The sequence below is a fragment of the Gracilinanus agilis genome, chromosome 1, assembly GCF_016433145.1.
Source record: "Gracilinanus agilis isolate LMUSP501 chromosome 1, AgileGrace, whole genome shotgun sequence".
NCBI classification, from domain to species: domain Eukaryota; kingdom Metazoa; phylum Chordata; class Mammalia; order Didelphimorphia; family Didelphidae; genus Gracilinanus; species Gracilinanus agilis.
This window is the reverse complement of record NC_058130.1, coordinates 141755617-141770805: the sequence shown is the minus strand read 5'-3', so window position 1 is coordinate 141770805 and position 15189 is coordinate 141755617. Positions and strand designations below refer to the sequence as shown.

At 34.7% G+C, this 15189-nt stretch overlaps 1 protein-coding gene across 2 annotated transcripts in view; it reads right to left on the bottom strand.

The window, feature by feature from the left end:
- AXIN1 (axin 1) overlaps positions 1-13889 on the bottom strand; it is a 176438-nt gene extending 162549 nt beyond the window's left edge. Inside the window, exon 1 of one of the 2 annotated variants that reach the window (XM_044657625.1) lies at positions 12997-13889. In XM_044657625.1, coding sequence (XP_044513560.1) covers positions 12997-13874 — 878 coding nt within the window. In that variant the 5' untranslated portion in view covers positions 13875-13889. The remainder of the gene's footprint in view (positions 1-12996) is intronic. The other variant, XM_044657620.1, reaches the window with a different exon arrangement.
- Positions 13890-15189: the final 1300 nt, after the last annotated feature.

The following is a 15189-nucleotide window of genomic DNA, read 5'->3' as shown; positions in this document are numbered from 1 at the left end:
ATTTGGCCTCAGACACTTCCCAGCTGTGTGACCCTGGGCAAGTCACTTGACCCCCATTGCCTACCCTTACCACTCTTCCACCTATAAGTCAATACACAGAAGTTAAGGGTTTAAAAAAAAATTTTTTTTTTAATTATCATAGCAAATCTCTCAAAAAGTCTGAGACCCACAAGTACCTTTTAATGAGTAGATTGCTTTATTTGTTTGTAGAAAACTTGACACTTATTATCAAATTTTTTAAACTAGGAAAGAGTATTTGATACCCAGTAATCATAAAAATAGTAATAGCTGGCATTTATATTATACTTTAAGGCTTATAAAGCACTTTACATAATTTCATTTGATCTTCACAAAAACCCAAGAGTTATTAACTCCTTTTTATAAGGAAGAAATTTTGAGTCTTAGTGGCTTAAACCCAATCATACAACTAGTATCAGAGGCAGATTCTAACTCATATCTTTGATTCTAATAAAGACTCTTTCTAGAGTTTTGCTATAACTAATGCCATTTTTTTCCCTTTGGGCTCACATATGCTATTTGTCCTTTTGCCACTCAACAATTATTTTCCTTGCTTTTCAACTGAAGGCACACTATAATCACATAACATTACCACAACACAGAAGATTAACTTTCTTTTTAAAGATGAACAAATTGTTCTCAAGAAGATGCAATAAGAAAACCACAAGATTGTACAAAAGAGAAAAATGCCCTACATTTTAGCCATGAGTCTGGTATTTCAACTAACTTTTTGCCCAATAATATTAATTTATACAGCAGAGGCATACTTCAGTTACCACTGCCCCAACCAATGTTTATATCAATAACAATTAAAATAAAGCTCATCTTAACATTTGAAACTCGACTATAATTTCATCTGGCCAAATACCAAAGACATATATCAGATTATCAGTAACAAAGTTGGAACTTCAGCCCCAGTAATATTAACTTTACTGAGTCAGTTTATTATGCCAATTGTAATATTTTTTTCTGTAAAACTAACTGTTCTCTAATATTGTTCTGTCTGGCCTCAAGCTTTTATGAAACCAATTAACATTAGATGGGATGTGCCTTCAAATGTATTACTAGGTGGCTCAGTGGAAATAAGACCAGGAGAAGGGGAAGCTGTGGACTCAAATCTGGCCTCAAACTCTTCCTAGCTGTGTGATGCTTGACAAGTTAATTAACACCAATTGCCTAACCCTTACCACTCTTCTGCTTTGGGACCAATACTTAGTATTTATTCTAAGACAGAAGGTAATGGTTTTTTTAAAAATGTATTCCTGAAAAGTTAAATGTAAACTTTATTCTCATAAATTAGCTTTTTTCCCTTTTCAAATAAATGTCATTTTAAGGGGTCAACCAATATTCAACCTAGCATATTATTTTTATGTTACATATAAGGAAAGAGACTTGAAACCTTACCTTAAGTGGCTCACCAAAAGTTACAAAGTCATGCAGTGGTAGAAATAGGGACTAGAATACTAGTTACTAGACTTTTTCTATTCATTATTGTATTAGTGCAGTTCACTGTTCATAGTGCAGTTCACTGTTCATAAGAATACTACTGAGGTTTTTTTAAAAGTTTAGTTTATAAATATAAGTGATTACTCCCAAAGTTTTGTTTTACAAGGCCTCTTTCAAAAAGACATGATTCCTCCATGATACCTCTCTCACATAATTACTTACAGCAATTCTTACATGAATTCATGTAATATGAGTTTGTATTATGGAATGATTACATATTTTGGGAGGGTCTTTTTTTAAACAAGAAAACAATTTCACAATACAATTAACTTTATATTCATCAATGTAGAGAGCAAGGATACTGCTTCTTTCTCCATTACCTTGATGCATGCAGATATAAGATTCCATCTGTGGTCACTATAGCAATACTGACGCCTAAGTTAGTCCTGAAATGTGCTTCTAAACTTTACCTGGCTCACTTGGAGGAGAAATGCAGTTGAAAAGCTTGAAGAATGTTTTAAAACCTTTAAAAAAAAAACGATTTAAAATCTTTAAGTGCTCTGTTTTGCTTTAACACAAAAAAAAGGCTAGATCCCAAAGAAGAGATATAATAAAACATCATCCTCTCACTCCTTCGAAGTGAAAGGGGAAGAGTAGTATTACAAGATATGGAACACTATCAGATTTTTTTTTGATACATTAGCCAATCTGCTGTTTTTTTCTCTTCTTTTTATTTTCTCCTTAAAAGTTTGCTGGGGAGAGGGATACCAAAGGAATTTTAGACAATGTAAAAACAAAAGATATTAAAAAAAATTTTAAAGCAAGCGGTAAGATTCACAAGTTCTTATATAATCCTCTTCTTGTCTACTTTGTTCATAAAAATGTTCTTTTCTTTAGTCTGTAAAGTTTAGAATTTTTCAAAAATTAAAGAAAAAAACTACAAAAATTCACTTATCTAACCTTCATAACAACCCCATAGGGTAAAGACAGGGTATTACAATTCAATACAAATCACAATTTTCCCCCAAAACCTGGCTTGTAAAAAAATGTGACCGAAGCATCAACCACCAAAGGAACAAAGATAACAACAGAGAATCAGAAGACTTTTGTGTCAGTGAATATATTTTAATGTATTTTGATTATTTTTTATATATGTTTAGACATTTTTCCTTTCAAATAAATTTCATTTTAAAGTAGTCAATAAATATTTAGCCTAGCATGATGTTATTTTCATGTTACATATAAGGAAAGAGACTAGAAACTATACCTTAAGTGAATCACCAAGTCACAAAGCTGTGCAATGGAGGCAGCTAAGTGGCTCAGTGGATAAGAGTTCCAGACCTAGAGATGGGAAGTCCTGGGTTCAAATCTCACTCTGACACTTCCTAGCTGTGTGACTGTTGGCAAGTCACTTAAGTCCAACTGCCTAGCCTTTAAAACTCTTCTGTCTTGTAACCAATACTTAAGTATCAATTCTCAGGCAGAAGATAAGGCTTTAATGAAAAAAAAGTTTTTTTTTCATTAAAGCCTTATCTTCTGCCTGAGAATTGATATATATATATATATATTTTTTTTAAAGCCATGCAGTGATAGAATAGGGACTTTTTCTACTATGTATTCCAATATATTACTTCTATAACTCATTTTTCAATTACACACTTAAGCTCTGTTGTATTCAGGTTATGTGTTATCTCCTTTAATTACCAATAAATTGCAGGAGACGGTATCTTATTTACATTTACATTTGTATATCTTTCAATGCCTAAAGGTACTTTTCACTCTAGGGAAGGAGAGGTGGGGAAAGGCCCCAAGGCCTAGAAATGATGATTTCATCAGCCTAGGACAGGCAAGTATGGCTCTTTCTACAAGAGCCATAAAGTCAATTTTTTTTCAGGCGCTGTTACAGGAGCGCATACTGTGAGCACTGTACGGCTCTCACGAAATTACATTTTAAAAAATGTGGCATTTATGGTTCTCACAGCCAAAAAGGTTGCCGATCCCTGGCCTAGGGAATGATCTGGAAATTTTTCCCTCCATAGGTACAAATCAATACCTAGCCAAAAACTTACTTAGAGAGTTGCCTGGGGCACTGGGAGGTTAAATGATGAGTCCAAGAATCCAAAGTCAGCATTTGGCCCTTTATCTATAGCTTTCCACGTAGCTTATCTAGAAGACACTTAATTAGTTGTTTGTTAAATAGTCAGTTAGCAAGCACTTTATTAATCTCCGAAAGCCAGGCACTGAGCTAAGGCTGAAGTAACAAATGGTGAAAGAGATCACCTTTTTGAAAGTAAACCAAACAGTTCTATTATCTAAAGACAAATGTTAAATGGCTAGGAGTTGGTTACTAAACAATAATTATACTATTGTATTTGATTTAAATGATAACTTAAGACAAACTCCAACCTCAGAGGGCAAAATCTTAAGGGAGTGAAAAAGTGATTAAGAGAACCCTAAGAATTAGGGAAAATTAGATTGAAATCCTGCCTTGATCACATACTAGTTGTTTGACTCTGGACAAATTATTTAACTTCTTAGTGTCAATGTAACTCTCTAAGAATAAAAGTCACACAACAGGAGCTGCAGTGGTAAAGATAGCTTGTTCACTAAGAATTTCCCACCTCAATGAAAATTAGTGTTGAATCTAAATAAATAAAAACTTAAGGTAGGAGGAGGCAATGAACATTGTAAACTCATATACTTGTGATAATCCTATCTATAGGCCAATGTTACTACAGTTTTTGAACTGTTTCATCAATTAGTCGTGATTCCTCAGAGTATAAGATCTTCAAGGGCAGAGACCATATGCACTACTTTTGTATTCCCCATATGATGAAGCACAAGAAGCATGAAATATTTAATAAATGTTTGGTTTTTAACTTAAATGTTAATTTAATTTTAATTTTTAAAAAATTGAGGCAAGAATGTTTATTTATCTTAAGAACGATGCCCACAAGAGTTTGTAAGCATGAGAATACTTGTCTACAAAAAAGGCAAAAAAGCTGAAAACTGAAAAGTCACTTAATGTGCAATGGAAAGAATGTGTGTGAAGCTTCTCTGTAATAGAAAACACACACCACACAGGTCAGTTTTTCATCTCACTTGGCCAGATTCCACAAAGTTTTTTTTTTTAAAAAAACTATAACCTTTTTGCATGGCATATTAGAAATGAGTTCTGGACTGGGTCAAGATACTCAAGTTTGAATGCAGATCTGCTATTATACTATCTACTGATTTTGTGCAAATTATCTTTCCTTCTTAGGTGAGTACTCTGGGCCAGGAGTCAGGAGACATTTAAATCCAGCCTCAGACGCTTACTAGCTTTGTGACCCTGGCCACATCATTTACTTAGTTTGCCTTGTTTCCTCAACTGTAAAATGAGGATAATAATAGGACTTGCCTTGCAGGGCTGTTATAAGAATCAAATAAATCAATTTAAAAAATTATTAGTCAGCTGCTATATGATGGGTACTATATAAATGCTTATTCCCTTCCCTTCCTTAGTTCAAGTCCCACCCCACCCCCCAAAGTGACAGGAAAGCTGGACTGGAACTCTAAGCTCCAGTTCCAACAAGTGCTAATATGCAACGTCTGCCGAGATTCCTCTTAACTCAGCCTCTCTTGAGTTAAGACAGTTGTATCACACAGAGGCAGTTTATCATGTGAGAAAACTGGGGTAGGTCATATAACTGGAATGACAGACAATAGCTGTATCTGCCTAGATGACACAGGACTACAAAAAGCTGACTGAGACTGAAACTTCAGTAAGATAAAAGCCATTTTTGTATAAAGACAGAAGAAATGGCATGCCTATAGTCAACAATTCAGGTGTCAAATGGACCTTTATACTTGCAACCATGATGGGCAATGACATTCTAACAGGAATATTGTTGGTTCAGATTTAGTAAGTCATACATCTTGAATGTAGAGTATATATACCACATTGTTTTTACTAGTTTAGTAGTCACTTTTAAAAACTCACTTTTTTTTAACCCAAGAATTCCATTTACAACTGAAATTATTATTTCTTTCCAAATTTAGCAAATAGCTTTCACTGAGAAGATAACATGTTAAATTGGGTGACCTGAAATCTTGTTACTTGTTAGTAGAGCTTCCCCCCAAAAAAACTGGTTAAGCAGTAAAGTATTTTTTCTCCCATTCATCTAATGCAGGAGTAATGGAAAAGATTTGTCTTGGACTTCCCCAAACAAATATTCCTTTCTGGGTTGAGATCAAATATGAAAAATTTCCATCCAAAGGGAAAACATCTGAGAAAGTTATGAAGAAATGAGAAAAGAAGTGTAGAATGGAAATAGGTTTTCAGCTTTCACAGTAATCACTACTATAAACACTCTGGGCCAGGAAACACTACCTCATAATCAGTATTATCCAAGAACTTCTGGATGAGAACATAGAATAGACCTGAGGCAAGTTCAAATGTAAGTTAATGAGTAAGATGATTGAAAACAAAGATTTAATTATCTTCTCCTCCAGCCCTGAACATTAAGACTTTTACCTAAAAACTTGCCAATAATCAGGTTCTTGGCTGACCTATTCAGTTAGCACTCAGCATGGTATAGTGAAAAGTGCAGGGGATTTGAATTACAATTCTGCTACTTACTAGCTTTTTGGGCAAGGTAATAATCTCTCTGGGCCTCGGTTTCTTCATGAAGAGATTGTGTTTATAAAATACTAGAGTTCTTTAGAGCTTCATATTAATAAGAATAAATATGAAATTATTCACAGTAGCATTATCTGTAATGTTTAAAAAACTAGAAACAAAATTTATTCAACAATCAGGGAATTGATGAACAGTGCTTGTAAAAATGTAATGAAAGATAAACTGCCATATACAATGACAAATATGAGGAACATAAGACCAGTATGAAGTTGTGCAATGTGAAGAAAGAAGACCCAAGTAACAGAGTCTAACAATATAAAGACAAAACAAAGTCAACAAAACTCAAGTCAAATCCAAAAGACAAAATTGGTAACATTTTATCAAAGTTAAAGTACAGGCTCTTCCTTTCTATTAACCTTTCATCTATTGAATTGGAAAATGATATATACTATCAAAAACAATCATACTATCAGGTAGTTTTTTAGTTAATTGAGTAAATACTTATGGGGTTGTGAAGGTGTTGGTGTTTCTTGGGACATGTTTGTATCGAAACAAAAAATATCAATTAAAACAAGCAAATAAATCATAAAATTAAATGTGGCATTTCTGCAATAAAAAGAATGAAAATTTGGGAAGTTACATTGCTTCATATTACTATTTACACTGCAAGACACTCACTATACCAAATGGTTTTACTTAACTCTTTTTCTTTGTTTCAAAGGAGAGGTCTAAAAGACGAGAGGTATAGCTAGGAATGACATATATAAAAATAAAAGGCATTGATAAAATGCATTAAAAAAAAAAACCTAGGGTCACTTCCATATCAAGTTAAAATACTGAGGGCAAGAGTTTATTGGAAGTAATTTCTTTACACTATTAAATTGTAATGATGGGGCAGCTAGGTATCTTAGTGAAAAGAGCCAGGCCTGAATACAGGACGTACTCAGTTCAAATCTGGCCTCAAACGTTTCCTAGCTATGTGACCCCGGGCAAGTCACTTAACCCCCAATTGCCTAGTCCTCTTCTTACTTGGAATGGATAAGACAATAAGAGGGTTATTGTTTTTTTCATTGTAATAACAGCAACAGAAAGGAAACTTCCCCCAGCTGCCACAACTTTTCTGATAAGACTTGGGTGGGTGTTCTGTTTTGCCTCTAAGTTCTTGAGTGACAGTAAACATGTTTTATTATAGTCTATTTATGCTATAGGCATAAAGGTTAAGCTCAGTTTTCCAACAATAGTTTAATTATTCAAATAATAAGTAATGATGTACTAAAAACTATTCTATATGTTGCAGAACCATACTAAAATGTAAGTCATTGTTCCTGTCCACAAAGATCTAAACATCTAGTTGAGCTAAGTCTAACACACCTGACTCAATCCATGGTACAGTAAAAATAGTTCTAAGCCATGTAATACAAACTATAAGTTTAAAAGTTTAATACTAGCAAGTGAATGAAGTAATGCTTCAAGAAGATGGGGTCTTGAAAGCTGGGAAGGCTTCACCCACATTTCTTTTTTCAAAAAAGGACTGAAAATATGTAACTCATTAAAACAGTAATTTAATATAGGTCACTATACTTTAAGGAACTGGATAGCTCTTTTGCAGTTTATTCTTCTCAATATATCTTTTTAAAACAAAACAAAAGCATCTTCCTTTTAGTAACTCTGAACTATTGCTTTTATTTTTCCTATTAATGTTAATTCAATTTATATTATTTTCTTCTTTTATTTTTTTTTTAAATTTTCTTCTGTTAATCTAGTTTTAAAAATCCAAGTGAAGGGGCAGCTGGGTAGCTCAGTGGATTGAGAGCCAGGCTTAGAGATGGGAGGTCCTAGGTTCAAATCCGGCCTCAGACACTTCCCAGCTGTGTGACCCTGGGCAAGTCACTTGACCCCCATTGCCCACCCTTACCACTCTTCTGCCTTGGAGCCAATACACAGTATTGACTCCAAGACAGAAGGTAAGGGTTTAAAAAAAATTTTTTTTAAATTAAAAAAAAATCCAAGTGAAAGTCAGCCAGTCATTTTTTGCTAGAAGTAAATAATTTTATTTTGAAAGCCTACCTACATCAAGACTGTATAGGTCATAAAGCAATAAAGATATATTTTTAACTAATCTTAGTACATCTCTTTACCATCATCTCATAAAAAATGCTCAACACTCCAACAGATGTCCACTTGAAATGCCAGGCATGATGCTAGAAACTCAGTCACTTCTACTAAATGGATTTCATCTTCAAAACCACATAATAATGAGCAATATTTTCACAAGTCCATATGCTGCGAAATCCTAATAAGCACACTGAAGGGAAACAATCTTAGAATTGCAAAGAATCTTAGTAATCACACAATACAATTAAAATCTAATTTTTTTAGATGAACAAATTAAGGTATAGAGACACTTAGTGATTTAACTATGGTATCAGAATAGGAAAGCCTAAGGTCAATAGTTTGGGATCTTTGAAAGGAAGACTATGTCTTATTTTTATTTATACACTTCCCAATGCCTAAAAAGAATTTAAATATTGGCAGGAGGGAAGAAAGCAATACACAGTCAAAAAAGGGAAAGCAGTTGTATTTTGTCCAACGCTGTTATACTTAGTAATGAGGGGTCATCTTCTTTAAAATGAGTTCCTTAATGGATCTGTGATTTTCCATGGGTGAGTGCTTGTGCTACCAGTACAATCAACAAGCTCTTTATTTTTTCTTATTCTGTGAAGTTCTTATATCTCTTAGTAAATACTTTATAGAGATGTACCCAAAGAAGCCTTCTTCTGGTTCATTTAATATTTTGGGAATACTACCATTACTCAGTTTTTGTCCATTTGTTATATCATTCATCGTTACATAAGTATGCTGCACTTCCTTACACCTAAATGTCTATCTTTTCATTATTCTCAGTCACCTGCAATTCTGATTTTGTTGAGAAAGTGATATTCCATAATTCTCAAACAACTAGCATCACCAAGGAATATACAGTATTAAAAAGATCAGTAACTTGAGATCACTAAAATCTTTAATGTCTAGCATTTTAAAATGCCCAAGTTGTCTTTTTAAATATCCAAATACACAAGATTACCCCATTTGCAACCCATCCCAGTTTCTAAAAACATCATTAGTAAAAGAATTGAGCTTACTCTAATTATTACTAATTTAAAATCTGTGAATCAATATACAGGCTATCTTTCAGAGTTTAAGTCAAACAAAAAAATGACTCACATATACCAAAACATCCATAGCAATCCTTTTAGTGGTGGCAAAAAAATGAAAACAAAATAGGTAACTAATAGCTGGGAAAAACACAGTATATGAATATAATAGAATATTATCCTGCTATAAGAAATAGCAAATATGAGCATTTCAGGGTAACATAAAAATATCTGTTGATCTGATATAGGGCAAAGAAAGCAAGCCAAGAGAATAATAAGCAAGATGACTACAGCAATGCAAATGAAAATTATAAAAAAGCATCTGAACTAGGATTAAACTCAATGACTAATCTTGGTTCCAGAGAATAAATGAAGAAAGGGATTACCCTACTTTTGATTACATCTTTGTGGAATATTACATATACTCTCAGACAGTTGCTATTTTTTTTTAAACCCTTGTACTTCGGTGTATTGTCTCATAGGTGGAAGATTGGTAAGGGTGGGCAATGGGGGTCAAGTGACTTGCCCAGGGTCACACAGCTGGGAAGTGGCTGAGGCGGGGTTTGAACCTAGGACCTCCTGTCTCTAGGCCTGACTCTCACTCCACTGAGCTACCCAGCTGCCCCCTTTTTTTTTTAATTTTTAAAAATTTTTTTTTTAAACCCTTACCTTCCGTCTTGGAGTCAATACTGTGTATTGGCTCAAAGGCAGAAGAGCGGTAAGGGTAGGCAATGGGGGTCAAATGACTTGCCCAGGGTCACATAGCTGGGAAGTGTCTGAGGCCAGATTTGAACCTAGGACCTCCCATCTCTAGGCCTGGTTCTCAATCCACTGAGCTACCCAGCTGCCCCCGACAGTTGCTATTTTGAGTGATTTTACTCAACCATTTTTCTTTGTACTTCTGAGTAGTGGAGGTAAGGGAGAATAAAACTGAAAAATAATTAATGAAAAAATGCATCAAAACTTTTTAAAATTTACCGAATGATTAATATATTTGTGGTATCACATATTATTGTTAATGTCACATTCCTACATATAAAATTGAACACTGTACATTAAACTTTGGGACATTTGTTCAAAGACTTCATTAAATCTATTCAATTAATTTAGCATTTTAGATACTTTGAAACAAAAAAGATGCAAATTTATTACCAAATTATGACCAAAAGAGGAAAACATTAGTTCAAAAAGTAATTTATGGGGGGCAGCTGGGTGGCTCAGTGGATTGATAACCAAGCCTAGAGATGGGAAGTCCTAGGTTCAAATCTAGCCTCAGGCACTTCCCAGCTGTGTGACCCTGGGCAAGTCACTTGACCCCCATTGCCTAGCCCTTACCACTCTTCTGCCTTTGAGCCAATACACAGTATTGACTCCAAGACAGAAGGTAAGAGTTTAAAAAAAAATTTTTTTTAATAAGAATCTAAATTCTAGTACTGTTTGCCTCCCTTCTCAAGGCAGTGGCCCTGGACAAGTCACACATCCTTTACCTGGATTCTAGTTTCTTTCTTTAAAAGTAAAATGGAGATTTGTGGACTTGATTATCTCTAGTGTTCATCCGAACTCTAAGCTTCTATATTTCTAAGGAGAAAAATAACTACTAATTTTACCACAAAACTACTTTCACAGCTAGTTTACATCTAACTTGGAGAGTGAAGCAAAATTAATTTAAGCCTAAGATGTACAGAACAAATATGATGGATGATGAATCACAAAACATTTTTTCCCAAAAACATATTAAAATAACTAAAAACCAGAGAATGACCAAATGTTTCTCCTAAATTGAATGCTACATGTCTAATCCCATATTATCTGAAAATTTTCTGATCAACTCTGAAAATTTTCAAAGTTTTCAAATTAGCAAAAATTTTAAAGCCTGACAAATTCAATCAGGAGGGCTATTTTCCTAAATATTCTGGACCTACAAGAATTGCTGTATCTTGCTAAATAAATAGGCTTTTGCACTGAATGAAGAGCCAAAACTACTTCAAACAACTAATCTTTTTTTTTCCAACAAAAAAGAGACTTTATTTTTATAGAATCACAGAATTTCTGAGTTGGAAGGGAGTTTAAAAGCCATCTGATCTCATCTTTGCCTGAATTAGAATCATTTCAACCACATACCTGGCAAATGGTTTTCCTGATATTACTCAAACACCGGTAGAGAAAGAGAATCTATCCAGAGAGAGATACATTCCACTTTTGGACAGCTTTAATTTTTGGGTAATTTTCCCTTATATCAACCCTAAATTTGTCTTTTTTGTAACTTCTACCCATTACTCCAAGTTTTGCCTTTTATAGCCAATGAGGAGAAATCTGTTCCCTTTTTTAGGATCTGACTTTCTGCTTTTTTAACTCTTCTGAAACTTTTCTCTAGAAGTTCCCTAATGAACCTCTAATCCAAAGGCTTTCCCCCCGCCCCATCTTTATTAATTATGTGTCTTCAGTATTTGTTAGATTTGAACAATCCTGCTTATACCCTCTTCTCCCTTCATTTTAAGAAATCACATTGTCCTGGTTTTTCTCCTGATTTATCAAACTATTCCTTCACAGTTCCTGTCAGTCAAGTCTTTAAAGAAGTTGTTTTCTGAAGTCTTGAAGGTGGTAGGTTGTCAAACAACTCATCTTACGAGTATCTTTTAAATAAGTGTGTTTAAACACTTAGATACAGCTAACCCTATGTATATTAACAAGTACCAATTTCTCTATCAAGCTGTACTTACAGAACTGATCAAGGGTTTTTATTAATTCCACAGTAAAGTCTGAGGACTTGGGAATTTGCTTTTCATACTCTTGATTAAACCAACAGGGTATTACATGAATTCCTAGTTTTCGAAGTTTCATAAGCCACAGTCTTTCCTCATAAGCTATATGAAAATAAGTAGGAAAAGGAAAGTAGTCCAATATCTTCAGTAGACCATTTTCCATAAACAGGAATAAATTTCCACTCCAGAGATTAAGTAAAAGGGCAAATTTAGAAATGCTTTTCCAAAGCTACACTAATCTGATGATCAAACATTGAATTTTACCTATTGCCTTGAAGAGATTTTTAGATCATGGTTTTAAAATAAAAGATAGTTAATCAATAATTAAACATTGTTCATCTTAGACTGCCAACAGTGTTTAACCAGCAACATTTAGACATCTTGATGATAAAGAAATGAATTCTCTGCTTCCAAACCTTGCAACCAAAGTCAGAGGAAACTTGTAAAATGCTTTTTGTGACAGAAAGTTCTCCAAGGAGCTGAATGTATTTATAAATCAATTCATCATATAGAAACCTCAGAACACGTCTTTTCCTCAGAAAAGGAACCTTTAATATATCAAAAAGTAAAATGAGTAAATCCAGGTTCTAGAATCAATAATGTAGAATTATCTTCAGTGTACACACATAATCATTCCCACTTGCTTTTAGTTAGAAAGGCTATTTTTATTAGATAAACCCATTTTCTATACGAATGAGTACAATTTATTAATGTCAGTGTCAATGTGTAACTAAAATGCCTATATCAATATGAAAACTGTCATCAGTAAACCATAAACCCAACTCTTACTTACAAACAAGATATTTAACAACACAACAGAATTTGAAGGAGAGAAAACAACATTCAGTGTCAAGGTAAACAAAAATAAAGTTCTGCAACTCAGCTGGAGCTGAAATTCACCAATAATTCCCAAACAACTGAAAGAGGTTTTTCCCTAAGCTGTATCCTTAGATTTCAGAAATCAGCACAGAACATGAAAATCACATTTGTAACTTACCTGAATTCTCTGTTTTCACTGTATCTCCTATTTGATGAGGCCCGTTGGGGTGCTGTTTCCATTAGTAACTTCTGAGTTAGCCTGCTAGATGGAGCCGAATCTCTGCCATTATCTTCTTCTGTATCTTGGTCACACTTCCATTCCTCATCCTCATTCAAAGTGGGCAAATATCCAGGTATACCTTTCCCTGTCCCTGACCCAGGGCTCTGATCACTAAAGATTTTAGGGCTTTCCAAACCCGTCCTCGTGTACTCCAAATAAATATCTGATTTAAGGAACAAGGGGTAGGTGTTATCCTCCATCATGGATTGGACCTCAGTTTGGGCCTGGTCAAACATGGCAGGATCAATATGTTGCTTCATGATGCAATCTTTTATGAAGCTCTTTGTAGCTGGTTTAGTCTGACGAGATACGATCCCATTATTATCAAGAATATATTTTCTGTAAATAGCTTTAGCCAACTTAAGCCTCTTTTCCTCATTGGAGTCACAGGGCTCCAATTTCCTAAAGCCACTGCAGGCAAACCAGAAGTCTAGCAAATCTGCAGAGTCTTCTTGCTTCAAGAAAGTCCTAAACAGATTTATTCCATCTTGATCATCCAGCAAAGAATGCAATGATTCAGCCCATTTCAAATATGGGGGTGTAGGTGAAGCACTTCCTTCAGGCTCATACCCCAAATCCAGATCTGATCGCCTCGGGGTGGCCGTGGAAGTTTCACTTTTAATCCCATCGCCTTTCCCAAAATAAAAGCTGTGGCTGACTGGCCTGGGATCTGTGGAAACCAGTTCACCTTCCTCACCAGGAACTGGGGGCCTGGGAGCATCTTCAGTGAAGCTCCCCCCAAGGTCCAAGGGGAAACCCTGTTCTTGGACATTCATTTTGGGGCTCTGTGTTCGTCAAGGGACAATGACTGCAGCACCCTAATCTCAGTACACCAGTACTTATAGTTCCAAAGTGAATCAATCTGTCCTGTTGAAACCATTAAGAGGACAAGGATTAGGAAAAGTAGTCCTGTAGAAATAAAGCTATTTAGGTTTTTTACAAGGCAAGACTACAGTACCCTGCCCTCCCACCAAAAGTATTGAAAAAGTATTTCTCAGATTTTCAGCAAAATATTTATTTTATACTTTAACTATCCATTTTTGCTCCACTATTTGGAACAATGAACATACAATGCTTTCTTTAACTCAAAATATGAACTAATTTGTCAACTTAATTGCAAAACTATTCTTCTCATTAAATTTTACATAGACATATGTGCTGGCTATAAAATTTGGTCTAGGGTAGATACATAGCTGATATTCTTAAAGTTGGAAGAATAACTCTTCTCATAAAGAAAAAGCCCCTCAACTACAAAAATATAACCTTAAACCCACCAAAACTGATCTTCATCATTCCAACTTTTCTAAACAGTATTTTACATAGCACTTTGCTTTTTTTTTTTTTAAACCCTTGTACTTCGGTGTATTGTCTCATAGGTGGAAGATTGGTAAGGGTGGGCAATGTGGGTCAAGTGACTTACCCAGGGTCACACAGCTGGGAAGTGGCTGAGGCCGGGTTTGAACCTAGGACCTCCTGTCTCTATTTTGTATACTTTTTAATGCATAGAGTATTTACTTTTTAAAAAATGGGAAAAGTGTAATATATTTTGGCAATAACAGCCCAAATACATATATTCTCTACATACCATATAAATTCTAAATTACAGTAAATTCAGAATAGGGGTAGCTGGGTGGCTCAGTGGATTGAGAGCCAGGCCTAGAGACGGAGGTCCTAGGTTCAAATCTGATCTTGGACACTTCCTAGCTGTGTGACCCCGGGCATGTCACTTAACTCCCACTGCCTAGCCCTTACCACTTTTCTTCCTTGGAACTAATACTCAGTATCAATTCCAAAACGGAAAGTAAAGGCTTAAAAATAAAAAGTTCAAAACAACAGAATTAAAAAAGAAATGTGTGATACTTATGACCTACCCAAGCTGCCCCTGGTAGGGAACATAGAACTGTTTTCACTTTTAAATATCCTTCTTACCAGAAAAGTATATTTCTGAGGGCCCTAAACAACCTGAAGAATTCCAAACGGAGTAAAAATAAAAATTAATAAAATGAAATCAAACTATGGCTACTAGCAAAGGAAGTTTCTCTCATGACACAATTCTGTATTTTGATAACCAAATTATCATATACTAAATTT